Source organism: Peromyscus californicus, unplaced genomic scaffold (assembly GCF_007827085.1).
Source record: "Peromyscus californicus insignis strain IS unplaced genomic scaffold, ASM782708v3 Scaffold_10__1_contigs__length_136768540, whole genome shotgun sequence".
NCBI lineage: Eukaryota > Metazoa > Chordata > Mammalia > Rodentia > Cricetidae > Peromyscus > Peromyscus californicus.
Window position 1 is genome coordinate 43,577,920 of NW_026294391.1, and position 23,766 is coordinate 43,601,685.

Below are 23,766 nucleotides of genomic sequence, written 5' to 3' on the forward strand. Positions count from 1 at the left end.
AAAGCAGGAGCAGGATAATTATAGCAAATTCAAAGCCAGACAGGTCTATTTATTTAGCCCTTGTTTCAAAACAAAAGTCAAACAAATAATCAAACAAAACTTAACAACACAATACAAGCTATAAGAGACAAGAAGCAGCAACGACCACATTGATTTTTCACCCTATACAATGTTGCAGCACCCTTGGGTAGTTAAGTAACTTTTTCTCCCTGTATAAATAATAAATAGCCAAGCATAGATCTTCTACCAGAAACTAGGAATTCATAGAGAGACCTACAACAAACTCATTCTTTCAGACAGTGATTTCATAGAAATTCAATAAGTAAAGTGTTTGGATTTCAAAAACTATTCCCCCAAAGCATTCCTCCCTGTCATGTTTCTCTTCTTAATAAAAGGCATCCCCACCTACGCGGGAGCAATGTACAACCAGATACAACAAAACAAAATAAAACAAAAACTACAAGACTCTGAAGCATCACTTTTGACCCATTTCTTCCCCTGCCCGACTACTCACTACTCTCTCAACTACCCTAGGAGCCAACCAGTCAGCAAGATTGGTCTTTCCTCCTTGCTTCTATGTGACTGGTGTCAGTCAGGCCCCCACACTCTTTCAACACTTCTACAGAAGCCTCACACTGGTCTCTCCATCACAGTCCACTTTCTACACAGCAGGTTCGGAACTGTCTCTGACTGGGAAGTCATGACCTGCCCCCTCTGATCTTAAAACTAACAATCGCACTCGAAAATATGCTGACAAGACCCCACTGATTTCTCCAATTTGGGCTCCATTAAACCCCTTACCTACCCACTCTGTCCACTCAACTTGCTTTTACTGTTCTTATGACATGTTGGTGTTCTTTGTGACCCGAGACTACCTTGATTTAGTCTCACCTTGGGAACTTTGCATGCAATGTTTATTTTTCTTCAAATATTTTTCTCCCAACAGTCACATGACTGACCCCTCATGTCCCTTGAAATGTCAGCAAAATAATCAGCTCCTCAGAGAAGAGAAGCCTCCCATGGCCACCTAATCTAAGGTAAGCCTTGTAGGTACACCCTATCATATCACTCGTTTTTTAATTTCCCACATGGAATTTATTAGTATCTAAAATTAACTTGTATTGTCTTCTTTTATTTTTCCTTGTCTTCATGTGAATAAAATGGCTATATGAACAGGGACTGAATCCTGTTTATTGTTGTGCCCACAAGTTCTCACAAAAAGGCTTGCAGTACATAAAGATTCAATTATGAGCTGAAAGGATAAATTAATGAATGGGATTGGCAGAGCTGTACTAGAAGATGAAAATACTCAAAATACCTTTGATGTTGGAAATATCAATATTGAGCTGTCCAAGTTTTTCACATGTTTTCTCTATACACTCATAAACAGACTGCAGGATTTCCTTCGGGTCTTGTTCTACCCATCTTTGGAACAAAAGGATAAATGTGTTAGTCTCCAAGAATTCATTACAAACCTAACATGTTTCCACAAATAAGTTAACCCATTAGATGTGCCTAGCACATAAGTGAAAAAAATAGGAAAGCAAAGCATATCTATATTCTACATTCTAAAGTAATGAAAAAAACTATTTCCCTTACATTTTCCTTATTCTTCACATTGTAATAACCCATCCTTCTAAGGATGGTCACTCGCCAGGTGTGGCGGCTCACACTTCAAATCCCAGCACTTGAGAGGCTAAGGCAGGATGACTGTTCTAAGTTGCAGGCCAGGCTGGTCTATAGAGTGAGACTATCCTGGTTCCAAAAGCCAGAAAATAAAGCAAAACAAAACCAATCTCCTAAATAGTCACCATTTTAGCACCGTTAGTAACAATAGGGACACAGAAATAAATGACTTCAGAGTTGATGCAGAACTGCTGATGGTTACTACGCCTTTGTTGTGTTACTTATATTACTTAGACTTTGCTTTCCATTGCTGAATTCCTAAGCTACCCTTGATGAACTACTGCATTATAGCTGCATTTATTGACCAATCCCAATCTCTCAGGTCCTATCAAGATGATGTCTGGCTAAGTTTATCAAACCAATCCACAGAGTACATGGGGTGACAAAAGCCAATAAATGTGACATGTCTTTACATATTAAATTAAGAAACATACCCTTCTCTTGGGAATTCCTGTTTTATTTCTACTTGATGATGACTAAGAAGTTCAGCTGTTTTTGAATTGAAAACCTGAAAAACACATCAGTATAATAATGCAGGTTGGTATAAAATCTGTTTAAAGTTATTGAGCAAATGAAGTTCTTATTAACATATATAAAACAATGAATCAGATGACATGACCACCAATGATGTTTGGCTTATTCTTCAGGCAGAATCATAAAGCATTACAATGTGGTTGGCTGTAGAGATGATTCAGTGGTTCTGAGTACTTACTACTCTCCCAGAGGACCCGGGTTAATTCCCAGCACCCACATGGCAGCTCACAGCCCTCTGTAACTCCAGTTCCAGGAGATTTGATACCTTCTGACCTCCATGGACAACAGGCATGCATGTGGTACACAGACATACATGCAGGCAAAACACCCATACACATAAAATAAAAATAAATAAATCCTTTTTAAAAAAAAAGTGAAAGAACTTCTCCTGAGATGGTACTGTAAACATGGTCAGGGCCTATGGCTAGGCAGGATATAGGCAGGATATAGGGAACCTGCTACTACTGCTTTGCTAAATGGACATGTTATTAAACTGCCTTCTATATGCGCATGCTTTTACCCATAGCTTAGTGCTGTTCTCAATCTCCTTCAGAGAAGCTTCTTGTAGCTGTGGGTGGCAGTTAATGCAGAGATTCATTAGTAGTCAAAGTGGCGAGAATAAAAGTGATGATGGATGACAGGACATCTATATCATCCCTCCAAGGCTCATGGAACATCCGAGAAAAGGAGAAGAGGACGATGCTTGAGGAAGTGTACGGTATGGCACAAGAAGATGTCTTTGGGACATGACATGGTCGTTGCCCTCATGAACTCACTACAGCTGTGCTTACCTGCACAACACCTACACAAGATTCGATCTCTCGGTGCTTCATCAGAGATGGAGAGGGGCTCAGGAGGCACCATCTCCCGGAAAGACCTTTGGCAATGGCGCCCACGCTCATGCAAGCAACTCTGATTGAAGTCAGAAGGTCACAGATACAACAAAAGGGAGAAGCGAGAGCAGAACTTCTTCGGCAGAAGGGTTGCAGCAGGAAATGGAGGAAGGAACGAGAGGGCAATGGGCGTGAAAACAACTAAAAGCCACGATACATATGATTGGATGGGTCAAAGAATAAATTTTAAAACATATGTAAGAGAGTTCTCCCGAGAAAACAAAGCATAATAACCTTTTCAATGAGGAAATTTCTGCCAGGTGTGATGGTATACACCTGTAATCCCAGCATTCTGGAGACTGAGACAGGAGGATTGCCATAAGGTTGAGACAAGCCTGAACTATGTAGCAAGGCTGTGTTCAAAAAAATCAATAATTATGATGACAATAATAATAATAGTGGTAGTAGTGTACACCTTTAACCCCAGCACTCAGGAGACAGAGACAGGCAGATCATTGAGTGTGAGGCCAGCCTAGACTACAGAGCAAGTTCCAGGACAGCCAGGGCTACACAGAGAAACCCTCCCTCGAAATAACAAAGAAAGAAAAAAAAATGGCTCTTTATCCCTAAATAAGCCAAGATGGCTCTCTACAAAATGGAAATTAATACAATTAATAGCATAGATTTCCTTGGTGAATAGAAAAACCAAGAAGAATAAGGAAGTTGACATAATACTGATGGTAATAGCAGCTTTCACTCCTCATTCATCTTAGGTGAGAAGGATGCTCATGCAGGATTGGTACTTGTGAATTCCTTTACAGGGAGATTCAGTAGTGTCTTTCTCATGCTCTTTTACCAGGAAAATAGAGCCCTATCTATCAGCAAGGAGAAAAATAGTTAACTGGAGGCCTCATCCACCAGGCATCTGTGCCATAAATAGCAGACCCTTGATATAAAACATTAAAACCAGGGGATGAAAGCTAATAAAGAAGCTATACAATTCACCACAATTTCAATGAAGTTAAGCAGCACTTTTTAAAACTTTAGTAACAGTTTTTCTTAGCCATTGTTTCTACCAGTTAGTACCTGTACTTGAGTACCCATTTTCTTATGGTTTCAGAGTAAGAATTTATAATTTAACTACAATTAACTCTCCAAGTCACTGTAACTATAGCATAAAGTTCATTTCTAATTACTCCAGAGAGTAGTTCCATGCCTCAGTTTCCTGTGAGAGAAAATACCTGTTCACTGCAGACTGAAACAAGCAAAAATAAAGAGAAAATACTCTCTGGCAAGTTGCTTCCTTCCATTGTTGTGATGCACACCAGTTTTTCTGGAGAAGTGATAAATACAAAGCAAGAAGGCAAGTTCTAAAGTTCTTTGAGAAGATAAAATATCTTACAAGTCAAAGGTTAACTCAACGTCATAAAGAAATAAGCTGACAGAACCCCATTTCATATCTTATGATTTATAGCTCAGGACTAAAGTATGTACCTAGGATGTAGGCTCAATTGGCTATGTTTTATTTATGGACATATGCCCAGGACACAGAACAGTACCTTGCACACTTGTTCAACGTCTGAAAAAAGTATACTCTATTATAAGTACTTACTTGAAGAAAAATTATCAGATAAGAAATAGCAGAGGTGGTATGGTGGCTCACATATGTAATCTAATAAATGGGGAAACAGAGGCAGGAAAATGGCTACTGCAAGTTTAAGGCTAACTTGGTCTTAGATATCTACATATTACTGAGTTACAGGTCAGCCAGAGGAACATAGGAAATAAATAAACATCTCAAACAAACAAAAAGGAAGAAACAAAGGAAATGATGGGTAAAATGAGATGGTAGAATGCTAGGGAGATGCAGTTCATGTGGTAGAATGCTTGCCAAGCATGTGCTATCCGCCTTGGGTTTGATACCCAGAACTGTATAAATCTAAATGTAATGGTACATACCTATAAACCTACAATTCATTCCGCACGTAGGAGGTAGGAACAGGAAAATCAAGAATTCAGTGGCAGGCTTCACTACATGAGACATTGTCTGAATTAATAAACAGCGAGGCATGATGATGCACACCTTTAATCCCAGCACTTGGGAGGCACAGGCAGGCAGACCTCTTTGAGTTTGGGAATAGCCTGGTCTACATAGCGAGTACTAGGCCAGCTAGAGATACCTAATGCGATCCTGTTTCAAAGTAAATAAGAAACAAACAAACAGAAATGGTAGGATAGGAGCTAGGTATGGTAATGTATACCTGTAATCCCAGGACTAGGAAGGTTAAGACAGGAAGACTACTCACAAGTTGGAAGCTAGCCTCAGCTACATGGTAAGTTCCAGGCCAGTCTAGACTATACTGTAAGAGCCTTTCTTTCTACAGATTGGTGGAGACTAGGAAGATAGCTCAATAAAATCATCTTTCTAAAAGACAGTAGAGAAAATGGCTGGGGAGATGGCTAGGTATGTGCCAGTACTTGCTTGATGTGTATGCAAATATGAGAATCTGAATTAGAATAACCGGAACTCATTATTAAAAGCCAAGCATGACTCCATGTGCCTATAACCTCAGCACTGGTGCTGAAGACAAGTATATCCCTGGGGCTCACTGGCTGGCCAGCCCAGCCAAAATGACAAGTTTCCATATCAGTGACTCTGTCTTAAAGGAATACAGTGAAAAGCAAAAGAGCAAGACACATGTTGTATTCTTCCTGTCTCCACATGTGCATACATGGACACATGCACCCATACACTCACATTCATGCAACGTACACACCACACACATGCAAAAAGAAATGGAGACCCTTTTTCAAGCCCAGCATGGTCATAATTCTAGCACTCACAGGGCTGAAGCAGGGAGATTAGCATAAATTTGAGGACAGCTGCAACCACATCAACCACATAGTGAGTTCCAGACCAACATGGAGTACAGAGTAAGATCCTGTCTCAAATCCAAGGAAGTAAGGGAGGAAAATAATAAGGAAAAAATAAAAATAGTCAATAGTCACATAAGGCTAGGAGGTCTACAGTACATCATTGTTTACATATATCAAGGGTCACATGAACAGTCTTAAGGAATTCTATGGTGGAAGGTAACTAACTGCAAAATAATAACACATTACCAGTAGCTCTACTTGGTTGTTACAGTTTTTTTTCCCAAGTTGACTTCAGAAGCCATTGTCAAGCCTGCCATCTGTAATACCAGCACTTGAAAGGATGAGGCATGATCATGAGTTTGAGGCCAGCCTGGACTCCAGGAGACCCTGTCTCAGAAAAACAAACAAAACCAAAGCACAGTGAGGTTATGGGAGTAAGAAGACATGCTAGAGATCCTGTGGCCCAGCATTTTCAAACAGTGCTATTACTTCTCTTGGACTTTTCAGGAGCTGGGAAGGAAAGACAAAACCCTCCAGTCAAGTCTGCAGACTAGATCCTACCTGCAGATCATATTTGGACTTCAGCTCCCATCTTCAAATTCTTCAAAAAATAAAAGTTAACAACAGTTTTAAGATAAAAACCAAAAGACATTACCAACTGGAACCCGTGGCTCCAATACACTATACTCATATTTACCAGGTGAGGAGCCAGACTAGATAATACTGAGAAATGGCTAAGGATCAGATTTCTCAATACCAATTCAGTGTATGCTGGCTAGTTTTATGTCAGCTTGACACAAGTCTGAGTAAATGCCTCCATAAGATCGGCTATAGGCAAGCCTGTAGGGTATTTTCTTAATTAGTGATTGATGGGGAGGGGTCCATCCCATTGTGGGTGGGGCCATCCCTGGGCTGGCAGTTCTGGGTTCTATAAGAAAGCAGGCTGAGCAAGCCATGAGGAGCAAGCTAGTAAGCAGCACTCCTCCATAGCCGCTGCATAAGCTCCTGCTTCCAGGTTCCTGCCCCGATTGAGTTCCTGTCCTGACTTCCTTTGATTATGAGATGTGATGTGGAAGCATAAACTGAATAAACCCTTTCCTCTCTAAGTTGCTTTAATCAGGTATTTAATCACAGCAATAGTAACCTTAAGACACAGTCCTTTCCTACTTTGACATCATACTAACAATTATTATTTTTCACCATCTATTCCACGGCAGTGATACAGAGAAATCTTCTCACATAGACCTGCTAGGGCTATGAAGAGTAAAAGACACATCTCATCCAGACATGTGGGAGTCAGGTAAGGGCTCCCAGAAGTGTTAACCTCTAAACTGGTTAAACAGAAATGTGGCCACGTGATGCAGGAAGTGCATGTGAGTGGGGTGTACAGGTGGGCGAGAGTACATAATGCTCTCTACTGCTAGGGTAGAAGCAGACGGAGACAAGGCTTGACCCAGGAAAGCCACTCTGTTGTACCTATAGTAAGAATAAGTATGACACATGGAGGATTCCTTCAGGGAAGCAGGCACAGTTGGGCCTGGGAGACTTGAAATCTAAGTACTGAGGCTGCAGCAGGAAAAGGGGAAGCATTCTGAAAGAACATAACTTGTAGCAGGCTAGCGTAGGTAGACAGCCTTTACAGGACAAAGTGGGGGAGTCCAATAGTTGCAGGACAGGAAAAATGGAGCCAGATTGCAGGTTTCAGTTTAGACAATGCTCGTTTGAGGTGTTGCTCTGGCTCAGAGGAAGGATGCCCAGCAGTCAGTCGTTCCTATTTCAGGTCATCCGTTTAAAGAAGTATCTGTTCTCAGAACTTCCTGTGGGCCAGAGAAGCAGACAAGAACTTCATGTTTGGCATAATTCAGAAGCGAAAAGGCATAGGACCTGGAGGCACACAAAGCATGGCGAGGTTGAGCCTCCACCCTGCCCATACCAGCTGTTTGACTTTCATTTTTTTCGGAGCCTTGTGAATTTTCCATCTGTGAATAGCTGGTCATGGTGGTGCATGATTGTAATCCCAGCATACTGAGTATGAGAATTTTAGGTCAACCTAAGTTTCAATATACAGTGAGAAACTCTGTTTTTAAAAAAAGTCTGAATAAAAATACCTGGAGCCAGGCATAGAGGATCATCTCTGTAACCCCAGCTCTTGGGAGGCTAAAGCATGATTCTTGTGAATTTGAGTCCAGCCTGGATTATATACTGAGTTCCAGGCCAGCCTGGGACAATGAGACTCTGTCTCAATAAACAAACAAACAGACAAACAAATAAAATACATAAATACTAAAAATGAAATGAAATAAAACAGTGGGATGTGGTTGCTTATATCTACAATCTCAGAATTCGGGAAATAGAGGTGGGAGAATCAGGAGTTTAAGGTCATTCTTGGCTACATATTATGTTTAAGGCCATCCTGGGTTAAATGAGACCCTGTCCCAAAATAACAACAAACAAACAAATCATTTACCTCTAGACATCATGTCTCAATTCCAGATTTTGTTCTGGGGAGGCTATAGACATAACTCAGTAGTAAATCATTTATTTGCCTGGGTCCTGATTTATATTTTCAGTATTGAAATAATACGGATATGGGGCTGGAGAGATGGCTCAGTGGTTAAGAGCACAGGCTGCTCTTTCAGAAGACCAGAGTTTGATTTCCAGCACCCACATGGTAGCTCATAATCCTCTCCAACTCCAATTCCAGGGAATCTGATGCCATCTTTTGGCCTCCTTGGGCACCAAGTATGCATTCACACATGCAGGCCATACACCCATACAGAAAATTTTGTAAAGTAAAAGTAAAAGAAAAAGAGAGCAAGGAAAAATGTAAAGCTAATATATAGTCTGGTGATATAGCTTGGGTGGTAAAATGTTTGCTAAGAATGCATAAAGCCCCATATTCAATGCCCCACATGGAATAAAGCAGGAATGGTAGTACATACCTGTAAACGCTAGATTCAGGCTAGGAGAATCAGAACTTCGGGGTTATCTGCAGCTACAGAGTAAGTCTAAGGCTAGGTAATGTAGAACAGCCTTTGGCCGAGTGCAGCTCTAGCATAGATCCAGCTGCCGTTTCCAACATGATATGTGTTACTCCTCCTCCTACCTTTTTACTCTGCTGACTACTACATTATGGCCAGAAGCAGAATTGGATGTCACGAGAGCTGAGCTGAGCTGAGCAATGCGGGACACACTTGCAATCCGAACACTTGGGAGGCAGTGGCAGGAGGATCTGGAGTTCAAAGCCAGTCTTGGCTATGCAGCAAATTCAAAGGTTTGGGCTATGTGAGACTGTCTCACAAACACTTTTTTAAAAGTCCCCAGATCTCTATTCCACCTCTAGAACTAACTGACTACTCAATTTCGGAGATAATGTGAACTGCAGAATGGAAGTTGTTATTTTAAACCTTTTACACTGGTCTGCTGAAACATACTGGTGGACACACCCCCTGACTTGTGAAGAGTCATAGAAAGATCACATGCCCTCTTTCCTAAGTGCCCTGCGGGTTTGCTTCTGTCAGCCTATGACTAATTTAGCCGTACCATCATAAACATGCACATTCATCTTCCTGCCTACACAACCCTACCACCAGCCCACTACTTTATGGTACACTAAAATTTACTATATGATAAGACATTACTCAGGAATGTAGGCTGGGTGTGGTAGCACATATCTACAATCCCAGTATTTGGGTTTGGAGGCAGGGGGATTAGCAGCTCAAGATCATCCTCAGCTACATGGCCAGTTTGAGGTCACCCTGTGTCGAAATCAAAATCAAAATAGAGCCAGGCGGTGGTGCTGCACACCTTTAATCCCAGCACTCCGGAGGCAGAGGCAGGCGCATCTCTGTGAGTTGCCTTGGTATCACAAGAAGATTACAGCCTTGCACCATTACACCATTTCCTAAAACTGAAATTGTAGGGGCCAGTGAGAAGGGTCATCAGGTACAGGCAGGCATTTGCAGCCAAGCCAGAGGATCTGAGTTCAATTCCTGGGATTCACATAGGGGAAGGAAAGAACCAACTCTAGCAACCAACTCTGACCTTCACATACACAGAGACACACCCCCACCAAATACAATGTAATTTTAAAACATTTTGAATGAAATTGGAGCCTAGATGCCTCAGTAATTAAGAGCACTTAGTGCCCAACCATGAGAACCAGAATGGAGATCCCAGTAATCCCAAGTGATCTGCCACCTTCTTCTGGCCTCTATAGGCATCAGCACACACGTGAACACACACCCACACAGGCACATATATACAGATATATGCATACAAAAGTAAAATAAAGTCTTAAAAAGAAAAACGGGCTGGAGAAATGGCTCAGTGGTTAAGAGCACTTGTTCTTCTAGACGAACGGAGTTTGAGTCCCAGCACCCACAATGCCACAACTTTCTGTAACTCCAGTTCCAGGGGATCCAATGCCCTCTTCTGGCCTCTGCGGGCATCAGGCATACATGTGGCACACAGACTTACGACACAGGCAAAACACTTATACATGTAAAATAAAATAAAGTCTTTTTTAAGTGAAATTGTGCTGGCACCATGGCTCAAGTGTAACTATCCTTGCTGCCACGGCTACCTGAGTTCAGTCTTCAAGACCCATGGTGAAATAAGAGAATGAACTCCTGCAGGTACACCACCACCACTACCCCCGTGTGTGTGTGTGTGTGTGTGTGTGTGTGTGTGTGTGTGTGTGTGTGTCTGTCTGTGTCTGTGTCTGCATGTGTGTGTCTGTGTCTGTGTGTCTGTGTGTGTGTGTGTGTAATGAAAACAGAATGAAACTGTAGGCTAGATGTGGTGGTACACATCTGCAATCCCAGCACTTGGGAAGTGGAGACAGGTAGATCAGGAGTCATCCTTGGCTACATACCACGTTTGAGGCCAGCCTGGGATACCTAAGGTCATCTGAAACAGCAGCAACAACAAATTCGTAAAGCAAGGCACATAGCTCAGTAGTGTAGCTCCTATGTAACATTTACAAGGCCCTGTGTTTGGCCCCCAGTGCCACAAAAAATTTATTTCAGCACATATGCAGACATCTAAAACAGCTAGTGGTCAAATTTTAAATTTCCCGAAGTTTCTCATTCAGTCAACACATCTCAGTCCCTGGATGCTTATTTGATCCACGCACTTGCTCATGTATAGTAAATAACTATTGCAAGCCATTAGGGAAGAAACGAAGATATGGCCAAGTCCTTCACGTTCAAACTCGAAAGCTCTTAAAAGCTAGGCATGGTGGTTCATTCCAGTAAGCTCAGTACGTAAGAAGGTGAAGCAGGAAGAGAGCCTTATGTTTGAGGCCAGCCTAGGCTATATAGTGAGTTCCAGGCCAGCTTGGGCTCTAGTGGTAAGAGTGTCTCAAAAAAACGAAAACAGATGTGTTGAATGAGAAGGAAAAAGAAAAAAAAAGGAAGGGAGAGAGGGAGAGAGAGAGAGAGGGAGAGAGAGAGAGAGAAGAAAAATCTATCCATAAGCTTTCTGACATCTCTAAGTATAACGAGACAACTAGGGCCAAGGCAAAGTTTCTTGCCAAAGTAAGCACAGAACCACAATTCTTTTCATTCTTCATATATACTGGCTGTTGGAGGAAAATGATTACACAACCATTATCCATGGTGACACACCTGAGCCCCGCCCAGGACCCACTGAACCTGAGTCACACAAAATGATCATAACCTGAGCACTTATTCAAAGCAGTATTTATTCATACCTTGTGAAGCCAATTTGTAAGAATATGGTTTTCTTGGTGGACAGTCATTCATGTATGGCTATAATCCTATAATCAGAAGTGACACTTGACTGGCTAGGGCCTTGAATCTCTCCCCTCTTCACCATTCTCCAGGCACTAGTTAGGATAATCTGCCTCAGAGTACAAGAACTTGGACTTGAATTCTTGTTCTACCAGTTATTATGTGACCTTGGGCCTAATCCTCAAATCCTCAGCACAGTCTCATCACCCAGGTGCTTCCCTGAATACTATCTAGATCTTACCAAATGGCATGAGACTAGGAAAGTTCTCAACTCTGTCCTTGACATATTGCAAGTCACAACATTCTCCAAACCAAACCTTTTTGTAAACATTTGACTTAATGGATCAAAATTAAGTTACCAAAGTAGAGAAGGAAGTTGACTGCTTAAGCTGAAACTTTTTTCTCACGAAGAAAGTGCCCCTCCTTAAAACCTGTTACACTAATTCTCTTTCCAAGAAGTTCCTTCCTACCCTGCAACCTGTGTGCCAACACAGGTTCACTTTCCTATCAGAGGAGTTGGGAACTTTCCTCTAGTACAAAACATTTGCACAGGATCCCAAAACTTAACTCTTTGACAATTTGCTGAAGAAATAAGCATGGGGCTGGGAGGAATGGTGGGTAAAGGTGTGTGCTACTAAACCTGGTGACCTGAGTTGAACCCCGCCAGATCTACAAGGTGGAAACAAAGAAGTGATTCTCAAGCCAGGTGGTGGCAGTGCACTTTTAATCCTAGAACTATGGAGGCAGAGGCAGGAGAACCTCTGAATCTGAGGCCAGTCTGGTCTACAGAGAGAGTTCCGGGACAGCCATGGCTATATAGAAAAGCTCGTCTCAAAATAAATAAATAAATAAACAAAAAGTGACTCTCACAAGTTGTCCTCTGGCTTCCACACAAATGCCACACTGAGTGTATGTACATGTGCACACATACAAACACACAGTGAATAAATGGATAAAATGTAAGAACATTTTTTAGATCTGAAATGAAAGGTCTATGGGCTAGAGAGATGGCTCAGTGGTTCAGAGCACTTGTTGCTCTTCTAGAGGACCCAGGTTCAAGTCCTGGCACCCATATAGTGGATTACAATCATCTGTAACTCTGGTTTCAGGGGATCCAATAACCTCTTGTGGCTTCCTTGGACACTGCATTCTCACCTGCATGCAAGCAAAACACCCATACATGTAAAAAAAGTAATAGAAATAAGCCAGGCGGTGGTGGCGCACGCCTTTAATCCCAGCACTCAGGAGGCAGAGGCAGGCGGATCTCTGTGAGTTTGAGGCCAGCCTGGTCTCCAAAGTGAGTTCCAGGACAGGCTCCAAAGCTACACAGAGAAACCCTGTCTCGGAAAAACAAAAAACCAAAAAAAAAAAAAAAAATAGAAATAAAATGAAAGGTCTACTACTAAAATCAAAAGAAATTAATCCAATCCAAATGGGTTTTTTTTGTTTTGTTGTGTTCTGTTGTTTGCTTGGTGTGGTGGCTCATCTGTAATCCAGCCATCCAGACCCAAAGGCAGGAGGATTGCTGCAAGTTTGGATTCACTTTGGGCTACAAAGTGAGACATGATCTTTGTCTCAAAACAGAGAGAGACAGAGACAGAGACAGTTTATATATTTTTTTGGCAAGTTAAGGAAAGAAAACCAGAAATAAAAGTCAGTTGACCTATTAAAGAAGAATAAAAATCTATGTAATAGCCAGACATGCTATTGTTTACCTGTGATAGCAATTATTAGGGAAGTGGAGAAGGAAGGAACAGGAATTCAAGGTCATTCCTGTCACTCAGTGAGTTCAAGACCAATCTGGCTTTTGTGAAACTATTTCATTAAAAAAAAACAAAATCAAAGAACAAAAACTATTTCTACTTAATAGATTGATTGCTCTCTCTGTGTCAACAAAACACAAGTTTATTTGCTACACTGATGACTGAAAACTTTTAAGGAATACAGGAATGAACAGGGCTTTTAAGGAGGCCTCTTCCTTCAATACAACAGGTACATAATACAAACAAAGGTCGAGGGGTAAGATCTATTGATGACAGTATAGAAAGAGCCATACAGGGTTGGGACGGGGGACTCCATAGTTTAGCGCTTGCTTGATAATGTGTAAGACCCTGCATTTGATCCTCAGCACCACAAAAATAAATCAGTAAGCATTAGTGGAAGAGAGAAGCTATGATTAAGGGTTTGCAGGAAACTAAAGAGATGGATGGCTACTGTACTACTATTTACAGGTCGAATAGAACCATAAGAAACAGATATGGGGCACAGAGGAAGAGGAATTCGCACTGGATGTAAGAGCAGAAATAAAGCTTTTACTAATAGAAAAGGGAAGAAGAAAGCTAAAGAGGTTGCTGGCCTCCAATAACTTAAATATGCAAATTAAATGAAGACTAATTAGATTGTGTGAATGTCTTTAACTTTGTGAGCTTCCTATCTATACCAGTTCGTCCCCACTGTACCCTTACCTGGGAAGGTAGGCCATTCTATTAGCTTTGAGTCATCATTACAACATGGAAGAGCAATATAAGAACAACTCCTGGGAATCACCTTATGAATGAAGCGCTTATTCAGTAATTCAACTATCTGCATTCTCCAGGAAATTTCTACAGCCAAAGGAAACGCTATCTTGCTAAACCATTGCCACGTTTTCCAAATTATCCACTTGGCCTTTGAAGCATTATTTCACAGCTGTTTCTTAAGGAACAGACAATGTTATTGATCAACATTTATTTTTAGTCATTTATCATTTACTTATTTTTGTTTCCTAAGACATGGTCTCACTATGTAGCTCAAGTTGACTTAGAACTGAGTAGCGCAGGGAGCTCTATCAATCCTCCTACCTTAACTTTCTAAGCACTGGGATTACAAGTCCGCACCACCAGGACTGGAGAGATGGCTTGGGGCTTCTTCCAGAAGACCTGGCTTCCAGTTTCGAGCTCCTGTGTCATGCAGCTCAAATGCCTGGAATTCCAGCTCTAGGGGTCCCATTGTCCTCCAAAGGGACACACACACACACACACACACACACACACACACACACACACACACACATATAAAAATAAATCTAAAACAAAATGAAAATAAAAAGTATAAACTACCACATGTAATTAACTTTTAATTAACTTTTATATATCTTTTTCCCAGTAGGGAGGAATCTTCTGAAATTGAACATTATTATTGTGCTCACAGAGGGCCCAATAACTGCAACCAAACATTGTTTTCAGTACCAGGTATCTCCCTAGGGCCTTACATATTCTAGGTAGGTGCTCTACCAATGAACAACATTCCCAGTTTGAAACACAATTTTTTTTGTTTTTATGTTTTTTTCCCTCAAGACAGGGTTTCTCTGTGTAGCCCTGGCTGTCCTGGAACTCACTCTGTAGACCAGGCTAGCCTCGAACTCAGAGATCCACCTGCCTCTGCCTCCCCCGTGCCGGGATTAAAGGTGTGTGCCACCACTGCCCGGCAGGGTTTTTGCTGTTGCTGTTGTTAAGTCTCTTACAGTCCAGGCTGACCTAGTGGAAGGTGATGTGAACTTCTCATCCATCTGCATCTGTCTACCAGGTGTGCTGATTACAGGCATATACCACCATGGCCAGCTTCTGAAACTTAATATTGTTCATGTTACAAACTAACAAATGATTATAGCATTAAGAACTTGGTAAATTCCTTCTTTATCAATGTAAAAAGATGCCTCTAGGCAACAAAACATGAAGGACCAGAAACCACCATTTAACAGGCAGTGCGTTAAAAAAAAAAAAACAAAGACTGCTTGGCTGGGCGGTGGTGGCGCACACCTTTAATCCCAGCACTCGGGAGGCAGAGCCAGGCGGATCTCTGTGAGTTCGAGGCCAGCCTGGGCTACCAAGTGAGTTCCAGGAAAGGCACAAAGCTACACAGAGAAACCCTGTCTCAAAAAACCAAAAAAAAAAAAAAAAAAAAAAAGACTGCTTGGACTACATAGGTAGCAACATAAGACCCCAAATGATGGCAAGCTCATTCAGGCTGACTCCTAAGAAGGAAACCTCTAAAGCTGTAAAATACTTTACTCACATTCATATAGGGCAAAGGCTACACAAACTTGCAAACAATTACCATACTTGGTTTGGTTTCCCCCAATACTCTGAGTTAGTAATTATTACCGCTTAAGAACTGGAAAGACAAGAAAAAAAAGCAAGAATGTCTCGACACAGATTCTAAAGCACCAGCTTTGATGACAATAAATGGAAGTTCTGGCATCAGTGCGCTTGTATTCCTGGTTAGCACATAGAGCTGTCTCCTTGGCCTAATACACTATTGCCATTGTGCTTGCCTCCTCCCCTTTCAACCTGCCTGGCCTCTGCAGCCATTAGTGTGACAAATCTTTTAAAATTAGTTTTTTTTTTTTTTTTTTTTGGTTTTTCGAGACAGGGTTTCTCTGTGTAGCTTTGCGCCTTTCCTGGAACTCGCTTTGGAGACCAGGCTGGCCTCGAACTCACAGAGATCCGCCTGGCTCTGCCTCCCAAGTGCTGGGATTAAAGGCATGCGCCACCACCGCCCGGCTTTAAAATTAGTTTTATTCCATCTATTTATTTGTGTGGTGTGTGTGCATGCCACAGCATACATCTGGATATGAGAGGGCAACTTGTGAGAGTTGTTACTCTCATCCCAACACGTAGGCCCCGGGATCAAGATCAGATCATTGGTTTGGCAACAAGCACCTTTATCCACCGGGCGGTGGTGGCGCACGCCTTTAATCCCAGCACTCGGGAGGCAGAGCCAGGCGGATCTCTGTGAGTTTGAGGCCAGCCTGGGCTACCAAGTGAGTTCCAGGAAAGGCGCAAAGCTACACAGAGAAACCCTGTCTCGAAAAAACAAAACAAAAAAAACAAGCACCTTTATCCACTGTGTCATCTCTCCAACCCTTAGTGTGACAATTCCCAAATATGGCTTTAAAATTCAACCCACATGGCTGATTCTGGTGGCTTGTGCTCCTAATCATAGTACCTATGAGGCTGAGACAGAATGACTGTAAATTTCAGACCACCCTGTGCTACATAGTTTATGAACAGCCTGAGCTACATGGCAAGATGCTATCTCAAAATAATCAGCTCATGGAGAGACGGCTTAGCAGCTGAGAGCACTAGCTGCTCTTCCAAAGGATCTTCACTTGATTGCCAACACTCACATGGTGGCTCCCAACTGTATATAACTCAAGTTCCAGGAGATCTGACACCCTCTTCTGGCCTCCTCACACACACATGGCTCGTAGACATACATGTGGACAAAATACCCACACGCATAAAATAAATGTATTTAAAAAAATTGACTGGGTGGTGGAGGTGCACGCCTTTAATCCCAGCACTCTGGAGGCAGAGGCAAGAGGATCTCTGTGAGTTCAAAGCCAGCCTGGGCTACAGGGCAAATTCCAGAAAAGGCTCCAAAGCTACAGAGAAACCCTGTCTCAAAAAACAAAGAAACAAACCAACAAACAAAAATCAACCTAGTTATTCAGTCCACATGTTTTAATGGTCTTAACAAGCTTAGAAGATGATAATGATTTTATAGTTCTTTACACACCAACCACAGATCCCCCTCTCCTACCTCCTCCCACCCTCCACCCTATCTCTCCTCCCCCACCCCTCCTCTCCTCCTCCAACAGGGTAAGTTCTCCCATGGGGGGACAGCTAAGCCTGGTACATTCCACTGAGGCAGGACCAAGCCCCTCCCCAACTTATCAGGGGTGAGCAAGGTGTCCAACCATAGGTAGTGGAATCCAGAAAGCCAGCTCATGCACCAGGGATAGATCGTGATCACACTGTGCAGACTTTCTTATTTGTAATTCAGGATTATGTGAACGTTTATATGAATATAAAACAAAATGAAACATACCTTATGCGATCATAAGATTTTAAAAATGCAGATGTGAAACAGTGGTTGGGTAGCTCAAATCAGAGTTAAGTCAGTAAGATTTAAATTTAAAGTGGACTGAAAGTTTCTCAATTTAGAAAAAAGACTTCTCATGATCACAACACAATAGTTTTTAGCCAAGTGCCAAGTGAACAAAATACACATACCATATATATAATACACATAATACATACACACACATATAGTATAATATATATAATATAATGTATAATTATAATATTATATACATATTACAAGAAGAGCAGCTGAGGGTGTAGCTTAGTGGTAGAGGCTACAGGCAAGGACATCAACCCTTAATGGCACAAAGTAAATAAATAATTGAGGAAAAATTATGTTTGATAAAGAAATAAAAGAGGTAATCACTAAATATTTACATCAACTTTTCAGGTTAGTCAAATGTCCACTGAAGCATGGGCTTTTACCAACGCTCTATTTACTTAAATTACTTTTAAATGATCTCACTGAACCGAGTGCTAGATCACTTCAAGAGCAAGTTTCCTAGCTGTGAGGGAGCAGTGGCTCATGCCTTTAATCCCAGCACTAGTCAGGCTGAGGCAGGAGGATCCTGAGTTCCAGGCTTTTCTGGGCTACAGAGGCAGACCCCATCTCAAAAACAAAACAGAAAAAAAAGGAAAAGAAAAAAGTTAAACTTCCTAACTGCAAAACTAATCAGCAGAGAGATATTTAAACAGCGCCTCTTTATGGTAAAATTCTAGTCATGCATACTAAACGAACAGAATTGCCCTGTCACATTAGACAGGCAAGTGGAGTGGACAATATTTGTTGGTAATGGGCAAAGTATCCGAGTTGAAATGTTAAGCTCTAGAAATGAAAGATTACAGCAAAATAACTGTAATGTGTCTGTTTCCTAATTTGCTCTGCCACCCCCTCAGTAGTCTATCCTCTGTGGGAGAGGATGACAATGCATCATCATGCTAACACTTTATTCGTTCTACCGCTCCAAAGGACGCTATGTTGGGTTACCACAGCCGTGACACAGCTTTCCCTCCATCCAAGGACGTCCTGCGCCTAGCAGGCCAAATGCTCCTGGGGAAGAGCGCTGCAGTGTCAGTGTGACCACCTGTCCCCTGCTGCACCTCGCTTGCTCTGTGTGGATGCTCTGAGAGTACTCGCTCTCTTTGGGGAAAGGATCTCCCCACTGGTATGTGACCTGGCTCCACTATCAAGGCTGAGACTATTCAACTCCGCTGCGGGGGTGTCTTGGGAGGCCAAGATCCCCCCAGGCCAGGACTGGGCAACCCCAGCATGGTAGGTCCCCTTTTTGGCCTCCCTTCCTCGCCCCAGCAGCCGAGGGCCCAGGAGAGCAAGAGGCGCGGACTGAGAACGCAACACCCCGCCTTTCCCCCTCCAGCTAGCGTCCCGGTTCAGGGGCTAGGAGATGTCACCCCGGGCTCACCAAGAAACGTGTTGAGCTGGTACCCTGGTCCACTGCTCCCACCAATGGCCCCAAAACTGCTTTCTTCGCGGCTGCCATGGAAATCACTCAGCTTCAGGTCGGAGAGCTTAACACGACCCGTCTCCCGGGTGACCGTGGAGGGCGCGGAGGGCGGAGTAGCGAGAGCCGAGGGTGAAGCAGCGCGCTTCTGCTGAAGGCTAGCGCGGCTCCTAGGCAGCCCCTTTACCCGCGCCGGGCCGCGTCGCCCCGCCCCTCCGGCTCAGGCCCCGCCCCGGCCCGCATTCCCCGAGGCTTCGGGGGCGCGGCAAAGGGGGCGCTGTCTTCCCGGACAGCCAATGAGCAACCACGGAAAGAGGCCCCGCGGCGTGCCAGTCTGAGGACAGTCAGACGTCAAAGGGGCGGGGTCCGCTTTACGGCGGGGGCGGGGGCCCGCGCGGTGGGTCACATGGTTGGGGGCGGGAGACGCGTCTGCTTTTAACCAGGCTAAGGCTGAGCGGAGGGCGGAGGCGGTGGTTGTCTATTGGCCGGGAGCAAGCCCAGAACACTCCCCGCAGAGCCCGCCCGGAGGCTTGTGCCGGCAGAAGGCACCCGAAGTGCGGAACCGCCTGTTCCCTCTCCCGTAGGCTGTGCAGAGCGCGACCTCAGTCGTCCGCTGGACGACCCCGTCTTTTCTTTCCCGCGCTTCCCACGCCCCGTGCGCTCAGCCCCGGTTAATAATAATAAATAAACTGTTCTACTGGGATTGATCCCGGGTGCGACCTGCCGCAGGAGCCACGCGAATCCCTCACCTTTGTAGGCTAGGGACAAGGAACGCGAGAGTTATTTTGGTCTATTATTTACGGAAAACATTTCAAATTATTGTCTCCAGGTAGCTCAATTTGACCAACCAATAAAAAAGCCCCCGGCATCTCCTGGCCCTGAAGCGCCCTTGCTTTTTTCGTTTGGCTCCACTCGAATATGCCCTCCCCTGCACGCCATTTCCGCTCTCTTTATTAACCTCTATGGACTACGTTGGGAGCGAAAAGGGATTCTCACTTGACCTTGAATTTACCTTCCCCAGATCTTTTAGAGCCCTGTATTCTAGAGGCTTTTCAAACTTTGGTCTAGACCCACAGTGAGAAATAGTTTTCAAAACAACCTGGGACTGGTGTTTGTGGGCTCCTCATTGCACTTGCATATTTTATGTTTAATAATTAATTATATTCTATATAGTCATGTATATTTTTAAATATTTTCTAAAAGCACTTCTATGCTATGCATTCTATGTATTTCATTTTATAGTATACCATTTTTTTAACATCCTAGTAGAAAAAAATAGAGCTAGGCGATTTAGTGTGAGGCTATATAACCCACTTAGGAGGTAGGGGGAGGAGGATCAGAAAGGAGTTTGAGGCCATCCTTAACTAGCAAAATCAAGACCAGGCTAGGTTACATGATACCTTACCAAAAAGCGGGGGGTGGGGTGGGGGACCATAGAAATTATTTTTGTGAACCACCATATTATCTATCATTTTCAAAACTGATACTATTCCCAATCTCTTTCCATCCCTTTTCCGAATGTCACACTATTTTGCAACATCCCTTCTATTTTCACTAATTTACTTTACTCTGTACCACCTCACTCATCCATATTTGTTTATATACTTTTTATATGTGTGTTAATATAGTTTTACTACATTTGCTATTAAAGCACAATTTCCTATACTCTACCCAGACATCAGAGCCTGGTGTTCCAGATGAGGAAAGTAGGCCAGCCTCTGTCAAAACTGTGATAGGCATAAATTAATTCAATAAATTATATGGGAAAGGATTTCCTTAGTTCTAGAAGTCAGTATAAAACAAAGCCACCAAACTTACTATGTTGAACCATTAAAAAAAAATCCTGACCACGTCTGAACTTTAGCACAGTTGTGGCTCAGATTCCAACAGGACAGCAAATTATTTGTTTAGCAGCACAGTAGGGATCGGAATTCAGTCATTTCAAACTAAATGGAACTAGAGGTACATGAAAAGCCTTAAATTTCTTTTTACTGCGGTTCTTACAACAGTATATATATATCTCACAACTTCATTGCTTTCCCCAAAACAGAAGTGAAAATCAAAATATTATTTGAATTTTCAAAAATCTCTCATATCTCAAATGTCCTGTAAGAGACCAGAAAAGGGTCCTAAATGGGAGAGTCTAACCCAGCCTATCTTAATTCCATGACCTAAATATTTATTCTAAACTTTCACAGATTGATTTTTCTCACTTTTATCTGGGCAGGCTGACATACCTGGAATTCCAGCACATGGTAGATAGAAGCAGATGATCAGGAATTCAAGGTCATCCTCAGCTACATAGGAAATTAACACCAGACTGGTCTATATAAGACCTTGTCTAAAAAGGAAGGGAAGAAAAAAGAAGAATTATTCTGTTTTACTTCCCCTTTCTCCATCCCTTCAAGCCTCAGCTGCAGTCCAAAAATTCTGAATTTCTATGAAACTGAATAATAGGTATTGTGCTTCCATTTTTATATTGTCAGATGAGACAATATGAAAGTGTTGGAAGTAACACTAGGTCAGCTGAGTCCCAGAGAGCACAGACAATATACATATTTGAGACTAGCCAGCCTCCAAGACTAGAATTTCATTCTGACATCAAACCTAGTGTCCTTCCCAACAGCCTAAATGAGTAGAAGTTGAAGAGAATCAGAAAGGAGAGAATCCGAAGTGAATGGATAGAACAGAAGATCATACATGCTGGCCCTCCTTGGTCATTCTCCCCCTCACTACCACAGATCTCAGGCAAAGCAGTGCCGCTGCCATTCAACACTTAATCTTCGTGACCTCGAATCACTCAGGGCTTTCTTTTGCTCTCTGGTAAAATAGGGAAAATGTCACTGATAGTGACGTGATCGAGTTACTGAGACTTAACTGACGTAATAATGCCTCTGAAAGCACTGTACAAGCAGTACAGCTAGGCAGGAAAGGCCAAATTCACGTAGTTTTTTTGTCAAGTCTGCTTTTCCCAAAGCAATCCAGATGTGAAGGCTAGGACGGATGTTCTTCATGCAAATAGTTTAAGGAATCTGAGTCATCTAAAGCTCACACTGGGATAATTCTCCTTTTCCTTTCCTTTCTCCCTCTCTCCCTTTCTTTTTCTTTCACCGGAGTCTCAGGTAACCCAGCCCAGCCTCTACATTTCTATATTGCTGAAGAGAATGGGGTAGACCCTTCAACCTCCACTTTTCCAGGGTTGAGATTACAGGTGTATGCCATCACATCTGGTCCTTGCTGTCATGATTTTTGACTGGTAGAGCAGGAAACTAATGTTAACCCCTGATGGAGAATCTTTCATTGTTTCACTTATTCCTTCTCTGGTTTTTCCTGTTCTTTGTTAACTTATGCAGATCTTGAATAAACAGAAAACCTATTTCCCTAGAGAATATGCTAGTAACACTCCTTGATCTTCTCATGTTTGCCTAAGAACTAGCAGTTATTAGACATGGTGGCTGGCTTACACCTAGAAGCCCAGCTCTCAGGAGGCTGAGACAGGAAGATTGCCAAGAATTAGAAGTCAGCCTGGCTACAGCGTGAGACACTGTCCTTTAAAAAAAAAAAAGTTTTACTTAATTTTCAACCTAATCAATAATAATAAAAGCATAACATGGAAAGTTAGTGTTAGAAATGTTTATAATGAAAAGCACAGGCCTATCATTTTAAGGAATTGGGGTGACGAGCAGATCTGTGAAGTGTTTGTGTAATATGGCACCAGATGTAGAAACCGATAAGGAATTTAAACATACTTGAGTTTTAGCCTTGCCTCTCTGCAATTTAGAGACTCTATTCATATGCATGTTAGCCATGTGGTGCACCTGCAGTGCCAAACACTTGGGGAGGCTAAAGAAAGAACAATCATAAGGTTAATAACTGCTTAGGCTAGTGAGTGAGTTCAAGACCATCCTGGGCCAATTCTGTGAGACCCTGTTTCAAAATAAAAAGTAAAAGGAGTGATAGGAATGGACCTCAGAAGTAAAGCGCTTCCCTGTCATGTGGGGTAGGGAGAGTTGGTTTAATATCCAGTACAAAAGAATCTGACTACTAAAAATTGTATATCACTTCCCAGTGCTGTAATCATAACAGGGTGAGACTATAACAGTATCCTGCTTGTGTTTTGTGAACTTGACAAAAACCTCAACCTATCTGGGAAGAGGGAATTGTATTTGAGAAAATGTCTCCATAAGATTGGCTTGTACACAAGTCGGAGGGTATATAGTTCACTGTGGATGGTGCCATCCCTGGGCTGATGGTCCTAGGTTCTATAAGAAAGCAGGCTGAGCAAGCTATGGGGAGTGAGCCAGTAAGCAACACCTCTCCATAATCTCTGTATCAGCTCCTGCCTACAGGATCCTGCACTGACTTCCTTTAATGATGGACTGTGATGTGAAAGTGTAAGCCACATAAACCCTTTCCTCCCCAAGTTACTTTTGGGTTACTTTTATCACCACAATAGATAGCCTAACTTGTGATAAAGTTAATGATTCCCTCATGTTTAGTGATTAATAAAGGAAAGTCTCTTTAATACTAATTTGTAACTGGTTCTGGCTAATGCAGAAAAGGGAACCAGCCTCAAACAAAATTTTACCAGCCTTAGGTGTATACATTCTACATATGCTGTAATCTAAAATCTTCAGGTCCCAGCCAATTCCATTAACACAAAACTCTTTAGTTTAGCTTCTGACAAATTTTTAGGACAAAGGAAGAAAGCAGT

General features: G+C 42.5%; 1 protein-coding gene across 5 annotated transcripts in view; it reads right to left on the reverse strand.

Moving 5' to 3' along the window:
- Gk (glycerol kinase) overlaps positions 1–19,274 on the reverse strand; it is a 78,751-nt gene extending 59,477 nt beyond the window's left edge. For 3 of the 5 annotated variants that reach the window (XM_052732375.1, XM_052732391.1, XM_052732365.1), the window contains exons 1-3: positions 19,014–19,274; positions 2,121–2,194; positions 1,319–1,425 (exon numbers count right to left, since the gene is read on the reverse strand). In XM_052732375.1, coding sequence (XP_052588335.1) covers positions 1,319–1,425; positions 2,121–2,194; positions 19,014–19,091 — 259 coding nt within the window. In that variant the 5' untranslated portion in view covers positions 19,092–19,274. The remainder of the gene's footprint in view (positions 1–1,318; positions 1,426–2,120; positions 2,195–19,013) is intronic. The other 2 variants (XM_052732398.1, XM_052732384.1) reach the window with 1 other exon arrangement.
- Between the last annotated feature and the right edge of the window lie 4,492 nt (positions 19,275–23,766).